The sequence below is a fragment of the Mustela nivalis genome (assembly GCF_964662115.1).
Source record: "Mustela nivalis genome assembly, chromosome: 13".
Classification (NCBI taxonomy): domain Eukaryota; kingdom Metazoa; phylum Chordata; class Mammalia; order Carnivora; family Mustelidae; genus Mustela; species Mustela nivalis.
The window spans coordinates 44,296,875-44,320,041 of NC_139032.1; the positions used below are offsets into that span (position 1 = coordinate 44,296,875).

The 23,167-nt window shown below is 40.8% G+C and overlaps 1 protein-coding gene across 2 annotated transcripts in view; it reads left to right on the forward strand.

Moving 5' to 3' along the window:
- The window catches only part of LOC309846444 (ADAMTS-like protein 1), a 393,439-nt gene that overhangs the window by 179,298 nt on the left and 190,974 nt on the right, over window positions 1–23,167 (forward strand). For both annotated transcript variants that reach the window (XM_082695353.1, XM_082695354.1), the window contains one exon: window positions 17,162–17,463. In XM_082695353.1, coding sequence (XP_082551479.1) covers window positions 17,162–17,463 — 302 coding nt within the window. The remainder of the gene's footprint in view (window positions 1–17,161; window positions 17,464–23,167) is intronic.

The following is a 23,167-nucleotide window of genomic DNA, read 5'->3' on the forward strand; positions in this document are numbered from 1 at the left end:
TCTCCATAGTATAATGAACAAATGATATACTGTCAGCAAGTCTTTTCCTTCCCCCCACTGAAGAGACTCACATTGCTTAAATTAAATAGTAGTGTTTAGAAGCTGTGGCCGTCACTCCTGAACTCATCAGAGAAGCCTGAATCATGGTCTAGAACTATTATCTCTCACTTTGGCTCTGGTCTACTATGGAAGAGTTCCATAGTAAAAACAGTAAATATCATTTAGTTCCCCGATGTAAAATAAAAATATTATCGCCAGCCTATCTCATTAAACAATATAGGAAAACCAGTAGCTTAAAGTCTTTAGCATACGGAGATGCTGTTAGTGAATACTGGATGCTTGTGGCCACCCCAGAATGAAAAAAATAATAATAATAATTGGTTAGCACTCTGGCCAAATATATGTTGGAAAGTAATCACTCTAAGGTGTGTTTAGGAAAATAGAAAAGAAAAGAAAGAAACTCTGATTAAAAAGTAAACACTGAATTTCCAAGACATAACTAAAACTTTATAGAACAGAAGCATGTACTGGTATGGTTGTTCCCCTGAACTAAACGCCATGTAGAAGATACACGTGCAGATATCAGCCAGAGAACACCTAAAATTGGGTGCCGAGGTGGCTTAGCCAGTTATGTGTTGGCCTTCGGCTCAGGTCATGATCCCAGGGTCCTGGGGTGGAATCCCGTGTCGGCCTCCCGGCACAGCAGGGAGTCTGTTTCTCCTTACCCCTCTGCCCCCTGCCCTGCTGGTGCTCTCTGTCTCTCACTCTATCTCTAATAAATAGTATTAAAAAAATAAAATAAAATTGGGGCACTTGGGTGGTTCAGTGGGTTAAAGCCTCTGCCTTCAGCTCAGGTCATGATCTCAGGGTCCTGGGATCAAGGCCCTCATCAGCCTCTCTGCTCAGCAGGGAGCTTGCTTTCCCATCTCTCTCTGCCTGCCTTTCCGCCTACTTGTGATCTCTGTTTGTCAAAAAAAAAAAAATAAAATCTTTAAAAAATAAAAAAATTTGAAAAATAAAAAATATTAAAAAATAAAATCTTTTAAGAAATCAAAATAAATAAATAAAACCTATTAAAAAGAATATCTGAAATGAGTATCACAATTAAGTCACAATATGGTAATGCCCTTAATATATTGAATTCATTGTATAAAGTTGCAGCTTTATTAAGAAATACTTGTAGATGTGGACTGTTTTTTTCTAGCAACAGATGGGTTTATTTATGATGTGTTCGATTCATATGGCACAAAGGATGGAACAGCATGATGAATATCTTCCTGTGATATAAAAAAGTATCTCCTAACCCATTTGGGAGAGTTTTATCCTCTAAATTGATTTTTCACTAGTGGCCATGGTTTGTCTTGATCCAGGCATATGTTTTTACCAGATTTTTTGGACAACCCATGGCAAGAATCTTTAAGCAAGGTATTTTTGTCTCTCCTCTTCGAACAGGACAGTGTGAACAAGATCTAACCCTAAACAGATACTTAGTCATGTGGGGCTTTACCCAGGAAAGCTGATTAAGCATGGGCAATCCTTTTTTTCCCTTGTAGCCAGATTTTTTTTTAATTTAATTTTATTTTTTTTTCAGTGTTCCAAGATTCATTGTTTATGCACCACACCCAGTGTTCCATGCAATATGTGCCCTCCTTAATACCCACCACTAGGTTCATCCAACCCCACACCCCCTTCCCTTCCAAAACCCTCAGTTTGTTTCTCAGAATCCACGGTCTCTCATGGTTTGTCTCCCGCTCTGATTTCCCCCAATTCGCTTTTCCTTTTCTTTTCCTAATGTCCTCCATGTTATTCCTTATGCTCCACAAGTAAGTGAAACCATATGATAATTGACTCTTTCTGCTTGACTTATTTTACTCGGTGTAATATCCTCTAGTCCCGTCCATGTTGATACAAAAGTTGGGTATTCATCCTTTCTGATGGAGGCATAATACTCCATTGTGTATATGGACCATATCTTCTTTATCCATTTATCCGTTGAGGGACATCTTGGCTCTTTCCATAGTTTGGCAACTGTGGCCATTGCTGCTATGAACACTGGGGAGCATATGGCCCTTCTTTTCACTACATCTGTATCTTTGCCCACTAAAGCACAGACAATCTTATAAATAAGTACAGTAAGGTGAATTTGCCTTTGAGGATCCTTGCTAAGGAGTCCACAGACATTCCTGCTACTCAGTTAACACAGAGGGAATTATGGTAAGAGACAGACTTCTAAAAATAATAAGATTCTGATCTGAGTTGCATTTTTACGAGGCTAAGAACCATCCTCTTCCAGCACTAGAAAGGAGCAGATGGAATGATGGAAATTGGTTTCTGAGAGGACGGCACCGTTATGCTTGCCTCCAACTGATGAAAATATCATTTAGGATTCATTATTTAGTTAGTTAGTTAGTTAGTTCTTAGATTTCTTCAGTTACTTTTTTTTATCATTTTCTTTATTTTTTAGTGTTTTGTTAGTTTCAGGTGTACAATATAGCAACCCAGCACTTGCATGGATCACCCAGGGGTCATCACAACAGGTGCCCTCCTTCGTCCCCATCAGCTCTGTCACCCATTCCTCCCACCTAGCTCCCCGTTAGTAACCATCAGTTTGTTCTCTCTAATTAAGAGTTCATTTCTTGATTGTCTAGAATTTAAATGTCAGATTGAGCCCAGCTGGTTGCTTCCACTGTCAAATATATGGAAATAGCTTTTTAGGTATTTTTGAATTTCAGAATTTCACTCTTATTTGCTGAGGGATCAGAACTGCAATGTGGTAGTGTAATTCTGTTCATTAACCAGGTAGAAGCTTAATACATTACTGATTTGAATTCCTATCTCCTATATTTAACCTACCTTCAGTCTTAGGTGGAGCTCTTTGCGGAAACACAACCACCACCTCAAGCTAACTACATGCAGCGATGGCTTTGACAGCTCCATTTCTTGGACAGAAATGATACAGTGGGGTCCTCTAGGACCCAGGAAGGCAGTACGTCTACTGTTGCTGCACGGGAAATTAATCAGCTAGCCTTCCTAACAAGTCTGATCTTGTTTGGAATAGGAAGGAAATTGTTCATTTCCTTAATTCCCTCAGGCCACTAACAGGCCCCTCAGTGCTCTGAAGGGTGTCATCTGTTAAGGAAGGCATACGAAAAGGCTATGGCCTGATGATCCTGATGTCCTGCCTTTCTCTTTTTGGACTTTCTGCTCTCTGAATCAAGTCATTCCAGAAAGAGGAAGGAAGGATCCATTGGGTACCTAGGGAAGCCAGTTTCCTCCCTGACTTATTTCAGTTGCCAGGAGTTGTGCTTAGAGGGCTCTGAGCAAGCAACAGGTGACAGGTGACTACTTTGGACACGAGGTGACCAGCACAACCATTTCAGCAAGCCAACCCTCCTTCAGACATTAGCATGTACCGGGTAGGGAGTGGGTGGCCCTCTATGCCTATCTTACCCCTAAAAAAAAATCTTAGCTTATCTCATCAGATTTTCAGTGAACACCTTTATTTGCACGGTTAAGAAAACATTTTTATGCTTCAACACAATAGGCCTTAAATGCATTGCCATAAATAACCTTGGTGTAAGCCATTTAAAAAAAAAAAAAAAAAAAGGATAAAGCACAAGGAAAACAAGCAGGCCAAAGGCCACAGTGATATCTGGATGCCAGATGGCATCAGCTTAGTGATGGGGCTGATTCAATAAGAAGCAAAGGGAAATTCCTGTCATGCATCTGTGTGAACAGAACCCGTAAGGAATTAGATACAGAAAGGGAAGTCAGTAAGAGTCGCCATGGTGATCCTAGAGTCATTAAATGCCTTATTTACCTTGTTGGAAATAGTATTTAAATATATAATATTTGAGCATATGTTTACATGAGTCCATATTTATATCCAGGAAAGTTGTCTGAGAATGTGGATGGCTGAACTCAGCAGTTAAGAATGTGAATTCATATTTAAAAAAAAAAAAAAAAAAAGTGACTAGAAATGTTAATTGTGTGACATGTGTTTTTATATTTTCCCCCAAAGAATATTCAAGGAATCAAACATCAGCAATGGATCCAGATACTTTTGCTGTTTATATCCTCAGCACAAGGTGCCTGAATTATTTTCTCTTCATGAATCTCAGGCTATAGGAAATAAAAGGAATATCATATATATATATATATATATATATATATATATATATATATATGTATATATATATGTCTTGAGAATCAAAAATCATCTCATCTAAGATAAAGCAGTTTAAATATGATCTGTAGATCATTAAGCCAACATAAGGGATGTTCAAGCAGAATAAGGTTGAACATTAGAATTACAAGATGAAAAAAAAAAAAAGCTACAAAAGCCTTTAATTTTGAGAATTGGCACATCATAGAAACTAAAGCCCTATACTGCCCAATCAGCCTTAACCCACAATAGTCATGACCTTGCTCACTTTCAACTCCTTCCTTTCTGGCTTCCTTCCCATCTACCCAAGTCATTCTCTTCCATCATGCTCTCTGCAAGAGCACACTTAATATAAGTTCTCTGGCTGATTAGGTATTTTAGATGACTATGGAGAGTCCACACACCTGCTAAATTGTTCACATCTCCTAACAAAAGAAGCTAAATTTGCTCATAAGTCACCTGCTCTGTCCCAAGCTTTGCACCAGTTTCAAATACTGTAAAAATAAACCCAGTAGTCCTTGCCTTCAAGGAACCTTGAGTGTGTCATTGCAGGAATGATAGGGTTGTGTCCATAGTCCTGAAGGTTGGTCATTTATCCACAGACTGAACAAGTGAGCGAGCTATATTTTAAAAATGCAATCTGGTGTTTTGGTATGCACAGCGTAATAGTGTTACGGATTTAAAAAGAAGTGTAAGAAAATTATTTATTGAATTCCCAAATTCTCTCCACAACCATATGTTTTTCTGAGTTAAAATATTAGCATAGTTCAGCTAGGGTGTGGTAATTCACAAATATGAGCATAAATGAGAGAAGAACACAACATACATGGAAAGAATTGGGGGATGTTGATAGAACTGATGTTTGGCACATCGCAGTAGAACTTAGTTGAATCTTCGCTCCAAAACCAGTACTTGAGGAAGGATTATTGGATATTTTCACATAGCCAATGATCAGGTATTTTGTATACGTACAAAATACATACCTCAGCAATCCTCACTTGTACATTGAGAAAAGGCTGCAGAAACCATAGGTAATTTCCTAAAATTGAAATTTTTTTCAATACACCATGCTGCCGACTATGTGAGTCGGTGAGGGTTGAGTCTGTGTATTTGTGGGCTCAAACTAAGGAGACAGCCCTGCTGAGATCTAAGTAAAAAGCAGTTTAATTATTGATCAGACCTCCGTAAAGAGCAACAATATGCCCAGCAGGGGTGAAGTGTGGGCTCCCATGAAAGACTGGCCTGGTGTTCTTCTCGGGTCCACCACCAGCTACAGGAGACCCTGGACAAGTCACTTAACCCTTTGGCTACAATTTCCTCATTTGCAAAATGAGCATAATAACAAAGATTATGACAAAGATTAAGTTAGTGCATATAAAGTACACAGTATACAGGAAGCTCTCTTCCTTCCATAACTTTCATTACCTGGGATTATGACTGGGCCTTTTCCAGCATCATGCCTCTTCCCAGAGAAACTTGCAGGGAATAAAAACATGTAATAGTCACTTATTCACAAATGGAGAAATCGAGGCTGATGTTTTATCTACCAGTATGGGAGAGAAAAGTACAATCTAAGCTGAAATTCAGCCAGTGGTGCCCCAGCTAACACCACCGTCTTGCCTCTCTTCTGTACATCGAGCCTTTTTCCATTGCAAGCATCAAACTCCCAACAGAACTTATTCTAGAGGACAAAGCTTAACTACCTCTTTTTGACTAAAAAGGGACCTACGGGGAATTGCAAAAATTAATAAGGAAAGTTAAGAAAGAGCTTGGGTGGAAAAGCATCCTCTCTCAACTCTGGGTTAAACAGAGTCGATCCCCATAGATTGTTCCCAACGTGCAACGAGACAGAAATATCAGTAACAACCTCAGCAGAGCAGACAGAGCCATTTTTATGTAGTCATTAGAAAAGGCTTTATGGCAAACCAAGAAGTTCTAAATTTGTCAGCCCCTCCCAAGGCCTCCACTGATTGCTCATTCTGTAGCTACTTTCAGAAAACTAAATCTGAAGTATTGCTCAGCTCTGCCCCAGAGAGTGACAAAGACAAATTAATGGGATCCACGTGTGCCAAAATAAAGTATGGATCCTGTCACCACCAATATATGTTAAGTCCATTAAGGTCATTTTTAATGAACTGAACTTTTCATTGGGAAGCTTTGCCAAACTTGTTGAATTAAAGGAAAGAAACCTTTACAAAGTTGCAAAATAAACCAATTTCACTCCACGTGAAGAAAAAAAAAAAAGGTCCATGGAAAGTTTTCTGAGTTTACACTATTTTAGATTTTTATCAAAATCTGGGAAAATGATACGCATTAAAAACTCCATTTTGGTATTAAGTTGAAAACTACAAATGCACTAATAGCATTGTAAGCTATAATGGCATGCGAGTCCCTGGGACATGGCTTTTTAAATAATCAGACCAGCCTCAAGGAAAAATCCAACTTTTAAACTGTGTGTGTTCTGTATGTATAGGTCAGAAAAGCAATAGGAAAGGAAGATGATCTGAAATGACTCTCATAGCCTCATTTTCTGTTTGCAAAGACTTAATTTGGCTCCGTTTGTATCTGCTACCTACAGTTAGTGGCCTATCTTTTCTTTTTTCTGTGCATTTTGAGTTTCAAAGAGTAGACGAAAAAGAGGAGCTCTTCTTGGGTTCTCCTAACGTAGGAACAACTCCAAAATGCCTCAGAGCGTTCACTGGGGTAGCTGCTTGTGTGATAAGACAATGTGACATCAGAGTTATGGATAAATTACTGAAGGTAGCCTCTGGCTCACAGCTGCCCCCAAATCCTTGTCTTCGATAAAACAACATTTTTATTGAGATTGAATCGAAGTGTGATAGACATAGAATTTAAACTTGCTGCAAGCTACATGATAGACTAATACCCCATCAAAACAAAATGAGATCAGCACATACTGCCTGAGTATAGCTATAAAAAATATAAAATGGAGAAGCCCACTACTGAATTTGGGCACAATACATTTTTTTTAAAAGACCATAAGAAACTTCCACAACACAAAAAAGTTTTCGTTTGCCAGGCCCATACCTGGAACGGACAGGTATGATTTAATTTCTTTTTGAGTTTCAAGACTGTGTCCTCTTTAGCTTGCTTTCAGGCTTTAGACCCAAGAACCAATCCAATACCAACTCACTCATAGCATCAACTCTCACCATTCTGTGTGTCCACTCATTTGCTCATTTAAAAGTGTTTATTTATTGAGTGTCTACTATGGGAAGTTTTGCCTTCACAGAGATTTGGTATGGTAAGGGAGAGAGTTACTACATAAAGATTCACACTTGATTTTCAGGGTCTGACAACCGCTATGAGTAAATGAAGAGGGGCTCTAAGAGAGTCTAACAGGAACCCCAGCAGCTCAGGGGCGGCGGGGGGGGGGCAGAGAGGTGAGGGGAGGGGTGGGTCAGGAAGTCTTCTGAGAAGGGACTTGTCAGCTGAAGCCCGGAGGATGAGTGGGAGTTATTCTAAGCTGAGAGAGAGAAGGAGAGTTGTCCAGGGAGTGACCCACCTGCCAAGATCTTGAGTCAGGAAAGAATTACACACATTTAAGGAAGAGGAGGAAGACTAGTGGGGGTGGAGACTGGTGACCAGGGGGAGAAGAGCAGGAAATGAAGATGGAGAAGGGTATAATGTAACCTGTGTAAGTAGTTTGGCTTTGCTTCTGGGTATACTGAGAAACTGTTTAAAGTTTTACATTTTAAGATCCCCTCCACCTAAAGCATGAAGAATGGCTTGGTAAGGTAAGAGAGGGGAAAAAAAACAGTCTAGTGGCTGTGTCCCACAGAGACATAGTAGCTTCAGTGGTCATGGCTTACAAGGCTACCTGACAGCCAGTATGGTGACGCAGTAAAGAGTATGGATTTTGAAGTCAACGGGCATGGTTTCCCATTTATTTAGCAGTAGCACATTAGAAATCTCTGTGCCCCAATGTTATCCTCTATAAATTGGGATGAAATAGTTATGTTAAAACATAATTTTCAAAAAAGTAAAATTGTGATCCATATAAATAAAAAAAAGAGAACATGTCAATGTTTTTATTTAACTCCTAAATCATTAAGGGAACTAGTTGTCAAGTTTTACAGGTGAGGTAAACACAACACCAGGCAAGGTAGGCACAAGGCAAGATTTATTAAAGGCACTCTCCGGTGAAGTTTTGGGTCTCAAGAGAAGGAGAGCCAGGAAAGTCACGCCAGGAGGAGGTCGGCACTCTCGGGCGAGGTTCCACAACTTGGGAAGGGGGAGTCCGGCAAGTCACGCCAGGAGGGAGTCGGCGGAGTCTTTTATCTGGCCAAGGCAGGGCATGGGCTCACATCCATACATGGTAAGGTATTTGGTGATTGAAGGGTATGGGGGGGGGGGTCTTGATGCTCCTGTTTCCTGCATAGGTATTGGGTTACCTATGGAGACATGACCTGGGCATACATCCTTTTGGCAGGAGAGTCAAGGGCTAAGAAAGCGGGGGGGCGGGGGGGGGGGTGCTGGAAGATGGCGGCCCAGCGGTCATTTCTATTGTTCCTCCTGCATTCTTGTAGCCTCGGACCCAACACTAGTGAATTGTTAAAACTTGTTCAAATGAGAATTGGATTTAGAAAGTCTGTATTTTCTACCTGACCAAAATCCTTTGCATTGACATGAACAGAAAAGAAATTTCCATCACTATGCATTGGAAACATTTGTGTCATCACAACTCTCTACAAGGAAACCTCTGTCTAGCCAAAGACAAAGCCTCATACTTCCATAGAATTAGACAACCTCCCACCCTGAAAGTCTCCAGGCAATGTCAACATTCCATTGAAAGGATCTCTTTTGCTCATTTCACAATGTTTCTGACAGTATCCATCTCCTAACAATGTTATAATGAATTAATATATAGAAAGAGCTTAAAACACATCAGTAAACATTAGCCATTATTATTGTTGTTGTCATTGTTATATCAAGATGGTGGTAGTGGAGACAGAAAAAAGTACATGAATTTCAAGATACATTTTTGAAGGAGAGTTGATAGAATTAGGGAACCATTTGGAAGCGAGGAGTTGGAAAAAATGAAGCATCAAGAGTTACTCTAACTGTGTACTCAAGCAATTGGATAGCGAATGGAATCATGTGCTGTGATGGAGAAGATTGGAAGAGGAGTAAGATACTGAGGAGGGAAATCAAGAGTTCCATTCTGGGTGTTTTTGGTTGGAGAAGCCTTTGAAATATCAAAGTAAAAGTGTCAATCAGGAGAGAGAGCAATGTATAGTGTACAGAGCACGATACCTACTAGCTGTGTGAATGACTACGATTTTCTTGTCCATCTAGTGATCATTAAATGAAAGTAAGAATAGTTCTTACCTGGTTGTCATTAGGATTTAACAGTTTTTTGTTTGTTTGGTTGATTGGTCTTAAAGATTTTATTTATTTATTTGACAGAGATCACAAGTAGGCAGAGAGGCAGGTGGGGGGCGGGGGGAAGAAGACTCCCCGTTTCACAGAGAGCCTGATGTAGGGCTTGATCCCAGGACTCTGGGATCATGACCTGAGCCAAAGGCAGAGGCGTTAACCCACTGAGCCACCCAGATGACCCGGGTTTAATAGTTTTTATTTATAAAGCTCTTTGGGTAGTGTCTGGCACATAAGAATTGGATAAGTTTTTGATAAATAGATTAATTATTTTAAATTAGCGTTTACTCCTTTCAAAGAGTAAAATGGCTCCCAAACCCAAAACTTACCCCCCCCCCAAAAGGAGGAGGAGTAGAAGAAGTGGTAGTAGTAGTAGTAGTAGTAGTAGTGGTGGTGGTGGTGGTAGTAGTAGTTTGGGTATAAAGCTCAGGAAAAAAAAAAAGACTCAGACTAAAGATAAAATACTTCGAAGTTGCCCACACATTGGTGGTGTATGAAACCAAGAATCACTGAACCCGTAAGAAGATAGCACCCAGCAGAGCTCCATGGCACAGCAACGTTTAGAGTTCAAGGACAGAAGGAAGACCTAGAAAGGGGACAGAGAAGGAATTGACCAGAAAAGAAAGACAAGAGGTGATTGTCACATAAGTCAAGAGGATAAAATAATTCAAGAAAAAAGGTATGGTCAGCTTTGTGGGATGCCACAGGGAACAAGAGAGCTGAGCGCACACTGGGAAGCGCCGACACTACAGGGCCAGGATTCTCAAAATCTGATGATTACCTGTCTTTCTGCTGGCTTTTCTCTTACAATTAAAGAACAAACTCCTGATAGTTGACAAGAGCCCTCCTTAATGAGACTCGTTCTCCTACCTTGCTGGGAACCATATGGAGGAAGAGAGGTCAGAACTGCAAGACGAGTGTGACAGAGTCCTCAAGGACATGGCTGTGGGCCTTGACAGAGCCCCTTAATCTCCCACATTTTGGAATTCTGAGAGAACTCTGATACCCCACCGCATTTCCTTCTAGTATAAAGTCTTTGAAAGGAGAATGTGCCCTTTAATCCAGCCAGGCTTTCTTCTCCCACTTCCAGCAATGAGCGCTTCTCCAGGAAAGTCATGGAGGCATTTTTGCAAAGGCCAGCTGCCTCTCACAGAACCCGAGAGGGCATCATTATCTTGAGAAAGTGAGGTCTGCTTCTTGGGAAAGACCACTAAATAGAGTTTTCCTGCTACTGCCTTAGTCTGTGTGGAATTGGGCCCTTCCTTCCTCTATCTAGCCATCTATCTCTTTCTTTTCTTTTCTTTTTTCTTTTCTTTTCTTTTCCTTTCTCTCTCTCTCTCTCTCTCTTTCTATCTTTATTTCTCTCTTTCTTACCAGCCAGGAGCATCAGACGGGGCAGTGCCTACATTTTTTTCTCAAATAGATATATTGGTGTTTGATTCAAAATCCTCATTGTGTTCTGTTATTTTAATTTCTGGAATTGGTCTATGCTTGGATAGAATCACCTCCTAGTGATGAAAGACTCTCACCACCCACATGTGATGCTTAAGGATTTGAGGAGCTGATGAAAAAACAAGTGGTACTATCAGATGTTTTGTGGAGTAATGTCCCAGACACCTTTGAAAAATTGTGCTTGGAGATTTTTTTTTTAAGATTTTATTTATTTATTTGATAGAGATCACAAATAGGCAGAGAGGCAGGCAGAGAGAGATGGGGAAGCAGGCTCCCTGCTGAGCAGAGAGCCCGATGTGGTGCTTGATCCCAGGACCCTGAGATCATGACCTGAGCCAAAGGCAGAGGCTTTAACCCACTGAGCCACCCAGGTGCCCCTGTGCTTGGAGACTTTAATATGAGTTGCATAACTAGCAAGAATTACTTGCAGCTCCAGAGAGTTGTAAGCGAACAAAAGCAGTTGAGAAATATTTTCATAATTCCATATTCAGGTCAAGTATCCTTGACTAAAGATCTTTCACAATAAGTTAGATTGTTATTTATTTGGAATGATTTAGGTGTGGTTCTAAGTGAATGGAGAGGCCTATTTTGGATCAGTGTTCTCCCAAAACATTAATGCCCTAGCTATATTTTTAAAGAATCGTTTGTAGGCTGTCTTGGTGCTAAGGGTTTTACAATTAATTCTAAAATCCCTAAAGTGATTCAATTAGAGTCGCCTTCCCTTTGTAGGCTTCCAAAGGTTTTTGTTTGTTGATTTATTTTGGAGGGTTTTGAAAAAATCTTTTACTTTGAGAGACACTAAACCAAAAAAGTTAACTTGAGGTCTTTGATCTCACGTAAAATTGAGACTGATGAAAGAAGGTGTCTCTTGTTCCTTTTTCCAAGTTTCTGTCCCACCCAACAGCAATTTGTTTTGCTCAAGCTTCTAAATGCCTCTTCAGGTCAGATGCCAAAAATGCCTAGCTTTGGTTTAGGAAACTGCACCTTCTCCTAAAGATTTTATTCCATGAATGGGGGGTTGCTCAGAACCAGGAGGAAAACAAACTTTTCAAAGCTAAAGAAAAAGAAGAAAGAAAAGAAGATTGCTTTCAAAATAGATGAGGCAATGTAGAAAAACTGCATCGTTACTAACAAAGTATGGTGACTGTTTTTGTCCCCAAATAATATATTTATGTAAAAGACTTTCTGGTTAATGTGGGGTAGAATTACTTATACAGTATTTTATTTTTCCAATATACTATTTTCCAGATCCTTCTGTAGCCACTAGCTAAATGATCAAATTTTACAACGGGTAAAAGTCAGGATTTTCCTGCATTTATAAAATGAACACCTGTCCAAGATTTTGTCCAATTCATTAATTAAGGAGGGTATCAGGAAGATGTTCCAACCAATTCAAAGGACATTTCAAAGACCCATACATATTTAGGCAAATAAGATGTTGGGATGGATTGACAAGTGGATGCAAAATGGATCTGTCCACAAGACAGCAATTGCATTCCACTAGACACAATTAATCTGCAATTCTGTGGGCAAGAATGATTTGCATTTTCCATTTTCTATAATTTGCAGAGTGTAAAATAGTTCACAGTCAATACAAGATTGCAGTAACTAGGAAGGAGGCTTGACAGGGCACCCACTAACCTCTTAGGTCTGTGTTAAAGCTTTTATCATTTTTCCTCCACTATTTAGTTCATTCCCTCCTCTCTTCTCACCCTGAGATCCTGCCATGACTCTCATAAAAGAAAGAGGATGTGGAAATCTGCAAAGCCCATTAGATATCTAGCTGAAATATAATATCAAAAACTAAGCCAAAATTAAGTATTTTTTAAAAGATTTTATTTATTTGAGAAAGAGAGAGAAAGCATGAGAGGGAGGAAGGTCAGAGGGAGAAGCAGACTCCCCACTGAGCAGAAAGCACAATACAAGGCTTGATCCTGGGACTCTGGGAATGTGACCTGAGCCGAAGGCAGACGTTTAACCCACTGAGCCACCCAGGTGCCCCTAAGTATTTCTCATGTGATTTCCTATAAGTTTAAGTTTGCGTTTTGAAACTAGAGACTGAGTTGAGGCTGGTAGGAGCATTACAATAACACCCCTATAAAATTATTCTTATTTTGAATAATACCAATGATTTTTTTGAGGGGAGGGGGGGAGAGGGATGAGATTGCTGGGTGATGGACACTGGGGAGGGTATGTGCTATGGCAAGTGCTGTGAATTGTGCAAGACCGATGAATCACAGACCTGTACCCCTGAAACAAATAATACATTATATGTTAATTTTTAAAAACTAATTTAAAAAAATAAACATGTAGAGGAGAAAGGAGAGGAAAGTAAGAGGAGAAAAGATAAATAGGGGAGGCTGGCTGGCTCCATCAGGAGAGCACGCGACTCTTGATCTCGGGGTTGTGAGTTCAAGCCCCACACTGGGCATGGAGCCCACTTAAAAGAAAACAAAAAACAACTTAGTTATAGACCATGTGTGCATAACAGTGGAGCCGAACTCTGGCTAAGATCTGCAGTGACATGAGATTAATTAGCCAAGAGTGAGTGGTTTCTGTTTAGCACTGTATTAATAAAGCAATTGTTATTATTATTTTGGTCCCTGCTTCTGACTTCATAATAGCCACATATAAACTAAACCAGGTTGGGATTTTACAAGTGAATTTGATTATCACTGCTTTCTGTTTCATAAAAGGGACTATGGTAATAATTCCAATGAAAGGATAAGCTTTTTGTTCATGAAATGAGCAATTAAGCTTGCAAATTGAAGACCAGACAGAAACATAAATCATCTATTTACCAGGTTTCTTTTTTAATTTCCTGGGGATGGGAAGACTCCATGCAGAAATGCTATTGGTCTCCTCTCGAGTTCAAGCCCTTCTCTGAAAGAACTCATTTATCCAGTCATTCTGCATTCATCCCCCAACAGTGCTGCTCACAAAAAGAACTTTAAAAGCACCCAAATTAAACTTGAATAGTAAGAGCTTTTTCATGAAATATTTGTACATCAAAATGATTAAAAAAAAAAAAAACACAAAACCCTACTGACTCCATTTTAAAGGTCCCACTTGAAGGATTCTGCTCAGCAAGTACCAGGCAAACCGAGTTTTCTAAGCCTTACACGGAGACCTCCAAGCTCATTTGCCTGCCCTCTACTTGACCTTGCTTCTTTCTACTTGTGGCCAGAAAGCTCCAGATAGTAAACACAGAGTTGGGAGATCTAGGGATGTGGGGGAGAGGTTCGTATGAAAAACAGTTATTATTCACTTGGCCATTTTCTCTATTAGATATTTTTCTTTTGAAATATGATCTCCTGCCTTCAACAAGAGAGAATATATTATATCATACTGTGCATGCACTGGAGAAATTAAGATGACTGCCAGAAGACAGCACCGCTTAAAAGCCAAATCATTTTTAATTGGTGTGAACTTGACAAAGACCTAAGGATAGTGGGTTGGGAGATAAGCCAGAAAGGCTATTTGACATTTGATAAGACTCTCGCTTGGGAGACATAAAATAGATGTTTATTGTTTTTGCTATTAACCCTAAAGGTCCAGATTAAAAAAAAAAAAAAAATAGACAAATGCCCATGTGTATGCCCCCCTCCACACACCCACAATTTATTTTCCTTGAAATGATGCTTCAAGATAAACAAGGTTCAAGCATTGCAATGAGTTCCTGAGGCTTCAGTAATGTGCCCTTTCTACTTCGTGTGCTTTTGGTATATATTCCTGGTCCTGAAATGAGACCAAACGCAAAGTGGGGGACATGATAGGCAACAAGAGCAGAGGGTTTGGTTTGTGAATCATTTATATTCCAGATTTCATCTGGGACTCACTTTGGAAGATTAAACGTGTATCAATTTAACTGCTTGTCATTCTTAGAAACTTCTATATGTGGAAAAGATGGGAACTAAGACTTAAAATGAGTTTGAAGATCATTTATGAATCTTGGTGTGTTTGGTATCTCCGCTAAAGTTCCTATAGCAGGAGTTGGGAAACTACAGCTGACAGGCTAAATTCAGACATTTCTACTACCATCCTCCCTTCGGCTTTTATAAATAAAGTTTTATTGGAACACAGCCATTTGCTTACATATTGTCTATAACTGTGTTCACAGCTTGTTGGCAGAGTTGAATTATTGCAACAACAAAGACCCACAAACAGGGCCCACAGACTCTAAAATATTTTCTATCTGGCCCTTTACAGAAAACGCTGGATGATCCTTGTTGTGTTGTTATGGTCTCTGAAGATGGCTGTTAGAGGTGACAGAACATTAATTCTTCCAGCATAGGAAAAGCTAATAGGGTGCAATGCTTTTTGAGATCTTGTCATTTTTTTAATTTAAAAATAAAATTCAGCACCACATTACTAAATAAGAAACATTATTCACACACTATTGTCAAGGTTGGCAGACCGTTCATTGGCTTTTTTGGTTTTTCTTACATACAAAATTGTTTAGTTTGCATTTTTCTTTGTCTACACGTGGGTTGTAACATCCAGTGCTTGTGTATTTGTCATAATTCTTATTCCAGGAGCCATACAGATATATGTGAATGTGTAAATGAGAAGGTTATAATTAGTTTGATGGCAGAGTTGGGTTTTATATTTATAAAAAGCTCCTACAGGTAACAATGTTTAAAGAGAAGGAGACTTTTTAATTTTTTAGGGTACTGTTTCCCCCCACCCAAGTTCTCTGGGTGCCAGAAGATAGATCAAGCATTCAAAGACAGGAGAGGGAGGTGACATTGTGATAAGAATTTCTTGGGAATAATTCTGGATGGCTCTTCCTCCCTCATCCACCTTCCAGACAAGTTTGTATGTGACCTTCATTCTCTCCTAGGGGATGGCTCTTCATGCATGCCTCAGCGTGAGCTTTTGGGGGTCGGGGGAGTCTGGCTCTCCTGGCCAGCTCCAGGCACAGCCCAGGCTCAAGCCCAGGAAACATCTTTGTTATGATCCTTCCAATTTGAAAACTTGGATCAGTTTTGGGCTAGAACTTCTATTTCCCTAAACTAGATCTGAAACATTTGCACTTGCTAGGATTTAATGCTATTATCTTCTTATCGGTCCTTTCGTTTTCTGCCAAAATCAAGGTTAGGAGACCAGGTTTGCATACCTCCACAGCACGACTCTGTGAGAAAGCAGTAGGATCGTGGAAAAATAAAAACTTTTTATTCCAAAGTACTTTTTTCCAGATTATTATACTAACTTGAAAATGTTCATAGTTCCCTCTGGACATTTTTCCCTAGATACCTCTCAAGGTCTTTGCAGTCATGGCCAGTGTTGATTAGTGAGAGGGAGTCTTTTTAGGGAACTTGGGTACTGTCCCACATTATAGAGGAACTCAGAGAAAAACCAAATTCTCACTAGAGTGGCTTCTCTGAGGGGTTGGGGGAGAGGAGGGCTGTCGACCAAACTTGTACGAATGCAGAATCTCTTGTTTACTGTGCCACGTCTGTGGATTTAAATTTGCAGCATGGCTTTTCTCTATGATATAAAAAGAATTGTAGTCCACACTAATTCAAAGAATGTGTGAGGAACAAGACTTTGCTCCATTCTTGGAAACTTACAAAAAAGAACTCCTTTCTATATATAAATAAATCTTGGGAAGCACATTGAGCCGAAAAGCAAAAGAAAGTTACAGAATATGAGATCCAGATCAGAAAAAAAAAAAAAAAAGAAAAAGAAAAAAAAAAAACCCTCTTTAAATATCTCCAAGGGCTTATTTTGTGATACTTTTTAGGATCAGTATTAGTCTGCTGTAAGAATAGCCAGCGTCTTGCAGAAGGCACAAGTGCTGGGATTTAGAGAGAGAGAGAGAGGAGGAAGCGCCGAGTCCCTGCTCTGAAGAGCTAGCTAGTATCACTGTGGGTGCGAAGCAGGGAGAAAGCAGGTGGTCTGTAGCTGGAATGTCTTCCAGCTGGGAGTTCATCTGACACCAAAAAACCAATCCAGAAACGGTGGCAAATGAGCTCATGAACTAAACCAAAGCACCCATCGCAAGACAGGGCAGCAGAGCCCTGAGCCCATCCTGGGACAGCGCTGGGCCGGGGTGACAGGTGGGATGCTGGGCTCCGCAGTCCCCTGGCTCCCCCGCCTGGGGCTTCTCATCCTATCCTCTTGTTTGCTTGCCGGCTGCAGGTTCATCCCCGAATCCTGGTCGGCCTGCACAGTCACCTGCGGTGTGGGGACCCAGGTGCGAACCGTGAGGTGCCAGGTGCTGCTGTCTTTCTCTCAGTCGGTGGCTGACTTGCCTGCTGACGAATGTGAAGGGCCCAAGCCGGCATCCCAGCGTGCCTGTTATGCGGGACCGTGTCAGGGGGATGCTCCCGAGTTGAACCCCGAAGAGACGGACGGCCTGTTTGGGGTCCTGCAGGATTTGGACGAGCTGTATGACTGGGAATACGAAGGCTTCACCACGTGCTCCGAGTCATGCGGAGGAGGTAAGGAGGGGGCCTCTGGCCCAGAGCCCCACCATCTTCTTGTCTTTTCCCTTTCTCTGCTCTCCCTGCGAGAGACTGTGTCACGTGACCGCTTCTAGTCCAGGAAGGATGGAGGGGGGGGCTTGTAAATGTAAGGCGCACTGAATGAAACACAGATGTAGTTCTCTTCGGGCCTGAGCGGCGTTCAGACTGTCCAATGCGAGTGGCCAGCACAGCTCACGCTTTTGCTTTCAGTTGTCATTCTGATGTTTTGCAATATATCCCAGTGTATCTGACTGAGAGACTCGGTTGACACTGACCTGGCAAGGCTCTCAGCACTCAGTGTTATTTATCTGTGTCCTTGCTTCAGTGCCTGTGGTATGGACCAAGGCCCAAGAGGACAAAACATTCTGCTCTTCCCCAGAACGGGGTAGAGTTCCCTGAGGGATTCGGCTGATTTCCCGAAGCAGTATCTCTTTACAAAGGGAAAAGGGTATAGAAACCCACTTAACACCTTGGTTACCTGGGACCAGAAAGGACTTTAAAGGCTGACCCCTCTGCCATTTTACAGATGAGAAAACAAAGATCCAAAGAAGCTGAGTGACTTGAAACCACACACAGCTAGTGAATGACCCCTGGGATTAGGCTGCTATTGATCTCTTTCTCTGTCTGGAATCAGCACAGCACACTTCTTAGGCACTTAGAGAATTCCTGAAGCTTGCCCCTTACGAATATTATTTAACGGATGTTAAATGTGTATCAACCTGGTCTTTAGGGGTATTCATCAATGATAATAGATTCAGTGATTCTTTATTTCAGGTGTCATAATGAGACTTGGGGTTGGAGGGGGAGAGGAAGGCATTTAAGTCAGCAATGAATTCTTCATGGTTACAATCTTTCTTACACTTTAGAAAATACATCATTTCATAATACCACTGCCTCCCACATCTACTCCCAAGAGAGATTCTGATAGGTGAGGAAATGCTGGATAATTTCCTGCCAGACCCCTCTCACTGGCTATCAGTAAAACCCTTTTGGCATGTTAAGATTCTGCATTGCCAGCAAAGTTTCTCAACCGGTATAAAAAAATATCAAAATTATTTTCCAAAACTGTTTTGTAAACCGTGACATTTTGGAAAGTCTTTTAAAAAGGCCTTTTGTCATTATTGAGAATGCACAAGTACTTGGGCCCAAAATGTTCACATGCACTTGAAAAGGAATGAATAGTGGAACAAGTACGTACTAGCAAAGAATCCATCTTCTCCATCAGATCTTTGAGCAAGCATTTAGTAGTTTTGACCTTGAGGTTCTTGTTTGTTTCTACTTCTTTCAATTTCAAACCGTGAAATTCTTAAGTGTTTTAATGGAGGGACCTATTATTTTTAAAACCTAAAATTTTCCATCTGATTCTGGAAGAGTTTCCTGGAACTCGGCTAATCTTTGTTCTTAAGGGGTTCTCCACACACACTGAGGACATCTTTTCTTCCATGGTCACAAAGGGAGAAGTGTTCAATAAAGCTTCAAGAATTCCCGAACCTGGGCAGGAACCGAGAAATCAGGTGGAAGGACCACAGCTGAATGCCCACAGTGGCTTCTTTCCAATAAAACGAGTGACTCAGGAGTTCAGGTGGTGTACTTTTATCCCCAATTTCCATGATCACCTGAATGGAACGATCATTATCTCTGGTCTAAAATGCCTGTGCTTTGGAAAAAATTTTTGACTTGTGGTCTCTCAGTTATGGTTCTCAGTTACAAGTCAAGCCTGGAATTTTACAAGCAAATGGAAAAACTAGACACAGTCATGGAATAATAAATATCCAGATACCTTTATCTTTAAGATTCTAACCATTCTGCCGATCAACCAGGGGTATAAAACTCAAAAGTGTAGAGAGCCTGCGGAATGTTTTTAATTTCAAATGTTTTCAGAAGATAACTGATTCGCATATAAGATTTAGATGGTTGATACACAATTGATCTCGGCCTGTAGGAACTGAGTGTTTTTGTATAACATAAATTGTACATCCTTTATATCCAAGGCAGGGTAAAGTTACTGAAATGTCTTATGTCTTTAACTGTCAACAACTTTGCACACTTACCTACACTTATGTAACTGTGCCAAGGTAATATATTTACACCTAAAATGTTAGAGTTGAAAATTCCAAAGTGGTGAAAATACGTTTGGGTTATCTGGCCCATATGATGCCCATATGCACTAAAAAATCATTTTGCTCCATGGGATATGTATATTTTTGAAGTCAGTGTTTGGCAGTAACATTGTATTATCAACTTTGATCTTTCACCAAAATCTAACCCACGAGGTTATATATATTTCTGATCATTCTTGCTGAAACCATGCAGGATTAACAGAGAGATTTTTAAATCAATTTTGGGTCGTAAGGCTGGTCGAGCTCATTTCACTGTCTTCCCTATCTCCGTAGCAGAAACTGGATAGACACAGAAGTAACCTTTCACCTAGCAGAGGTAGCAACCAGAAGGAACTAGTTAGTAATTTAGGCTGCAGTTGGTGGCTGTGTTTCCCCAAGCTGTCATCAAATATCATGGAACAATCATGCTGTTCTGGCAGATATAAACACCACAAATCCCATTTTGTGGAAGATTGAGCCTAACCTGCTTGGATATGTGTCCCGCGTCCCATTATCATCTCCTTGTTATATTTGAATTTCCCATACGTGAGCTCATAGTTGTGGTCAAGGACAGTGGCTTTGAACCTGAACAGCTTTATTATATTGAACTCCTCGATGGTAAAATCAGCATTAAAATGAGCTGAGGGAAAACTTGAAACCACTTCAGCAAGAGTGAAAGGTGAAGGCTTTACCTGCCGCTCCCCTTCCTTATGAGTCCTCTCTCCTTTGATTCTGTCAAGAAAGGAAAACTCAAAAATCGTGAAGTACGGTACTTAAACATGTGTTCTGTGTTGGTTTAAAATGTCCTCCTAAGTGCAAATCCTAGCCTGTTTGGAAAGAATATGCACTCGATGAGCTAACTTCTCACATCCTGGCCCCACTCCACTGGGCCAACTATGCTTTGACCTCACAGGTGAGGTCTCCACACACCCTCCCTCTTGCAACTTCTCATACTCCCACACTCCCTAGCTCCCTCCCTCCGTGCGCCTTCCCCAAGGCGTCCTATGCTTAGAATGCCCTGCCCTTGAGGCATTTTGTTCATCATGCCACAAAAATGTATTGTGTGTTGACCACAGGGCTGGTCCCAGATACTCCTTACTTATGACAGAACTCTGTCCTTAGCTTCCCTCAGCACCCCAGGCCCCGCCTAAGAATGCCTAGGCAACTGGCCGCTATGGCAATGGCCATTTAACACGGTGTCAGAGGCCTAGTGTTTTGTTTTATAATATGTTAGATTCGAATTTAGTAACTCTCGAAGGCCACTTAATCTTGGCACTGAACCACCTCGGAGGTGATTTTTCTCTTGAGCTAGGATTTACTCGTTTGGGATAATAAAACTTCGTGTTCCATATATCTAAGAGAGGACTATACTGAAGTCCTTCTAGAAACTTTAGCCCTTGCGACACTTGTTCTGTGCAGTCTAGAAGGACCTAAGTGCTATGAACTAGGGACCCACAAAATAGAAACAGAGCACCTCCCTCACACATCCCACACCTGAAGCACTTTCCAATGGGGCAGATGACAAGAGCTGTGATCACTTCCTGCTGATGTCATCGACTCCATTTCATAGTGCTCAGTAGCAGAAAAAAAAATCTATTTTAGAGCAATGTCTATAATCTCTTGAATATTACCCAGCAGGCAAATGAATCGAAAACTTAATTTCTTTTTTTTTTAAGATTTTATTTATTTATTTGAGAGAGAGAGAAGGAACACAAGCGGGGGGAGTGGGAGAGGGAGAAACAGATTCCCTGCTGACCAGAGAGCCCAACTCAGGGCTGGATCCCAGGACCCTGAGACCATGACCTGACCCAAAGGCAGACACTTAACGACTCAGCCACCCAGGTGCCCCCAGAACTTAATTTCTGATAAAACCACAGCTTTTGATTCTGGATGGAAGAGTTCGCTTCATCCAGCACCTTGTCGTCATTACCTTAACAATGCCAGACTATTCCAGAGGGAAGTATCAGTGATGATTTCAACAATTTCTTGTGAAATGTTTTGCTATATCATCATACCATAAATTTCAGATGGCTCATCCCAGCTGCAACCTAGAGAGCAACACCCTGTTGCCAGCATTACAGAATATGATGGGGTAGCTTGAATGTCTAGTATAAATAGCAAATGCTCCACCCTGACCTGGCCATGATATATTTAAATTAAACTTTGAAACTCATAAAAAAACTTAGAAAGAAGAAAATTTACATTTATGGCCTCAAGGTAAATACTGTGACTGATTTTTTAAAATATTTTATTTGTCAGACATCTGGGAAGAAAGAAAGGTGATTCAGACTCTGGCTTTCAAATGTCACTTTTTAGGGTACCTGGGCGGCTCAGTCCATTAAGAGTCTGCCTTCGGCTCAGGTCTTGATCACAGGGCCCTAGGATCGAGCCCCGTGTTGGGCTTCCTGCTCCTCAGGCAGCCTACTTCTCCCTCTGCTTCTGCCCCCCCCCCCTCTCCTGAATAAATAAAGTCTTTAGAATGTCACTTTTTAAATTATAGTCTTGCTGAGTGACCTGGAAGCATTAGGGTATTGATTGGAGCAATAACTCCTTGGAGAAGCATTGAGTAGATGGGAGAAAAGAAGCAACAGGGCTAACAAGTGTATGGCAGTCATACTCTATTAGGTACTAACTGATAAAGTAAGACAAATAAGAACAAGAAAATGTATATTTATATATAAAACTAATTATGTGTCTTGTCACATACTTTACCAAAATCACATAAAATATTTAGCTCCAGATAGATATACTTAGATGCACATATCTTTACACAGCTGTGTGTGACTGAAAGCAGACTATCAACACTGTGCCGTCTCGCCTCTTCCTTACACTGACTTTGCTGAAATGATCTCGGACAGATGTCTAGGTTATTCCCAAAGATCTCCGGCAGATGTAAGCAGCCTTTTAAGATTTTTAAGTGTGAGCGCTGTCATTAAAAGCTCCAGCACTAAGCCACTGCCTTGCCATGTATCAACTTCATGACCTTAGCAAGTCTTTCCACCTTCCTAAGCCCCAGTTTCCTTATCTGTCAAATAGTACAAAAATAGTGCTTACCTCATGGGGTTGTTGAGAGAATTGCAGGGTGCGGGTCACGCTGTCAGCATTTGGCACCTGGCTCATAATGTACAACCCATGGACTTCAACTCTTTTTATGACTATGGGCCCCAGAATGAAATGTCTGGTCATTATTATACCCAGCTAAATGTTTCCTTGCTCCATGAACATTTCCATAAGGGGTCCTGCATACCACCTGGAAAGACTTGCCAGTAACCCTGTGCCTGTCCCAGCTCAAACTCCTGCTTTCCTAGCTCTGTGTCAGAGACATGCAAGTGTCAGTGAGAACATCGTTTCCCACAGATGTAGAAAAGATTGTGTTTCATGCATATAGTCATTGTGCTCCTAGTTCTCTTTTTTTGTCCCAATTTCCAAAGCTGTCCCTGTTACTAAAGAAACAAACCAGATCTAAAAGGCAACCAATGAAGACTGGAGCCTCCAGTGCAAGGCCCCAAGAGAACAGCCATTTACAGAAAATTAGATATTAAAACTCAGCTCTTAGCCTCCCTTCCAAATATAACCATCTC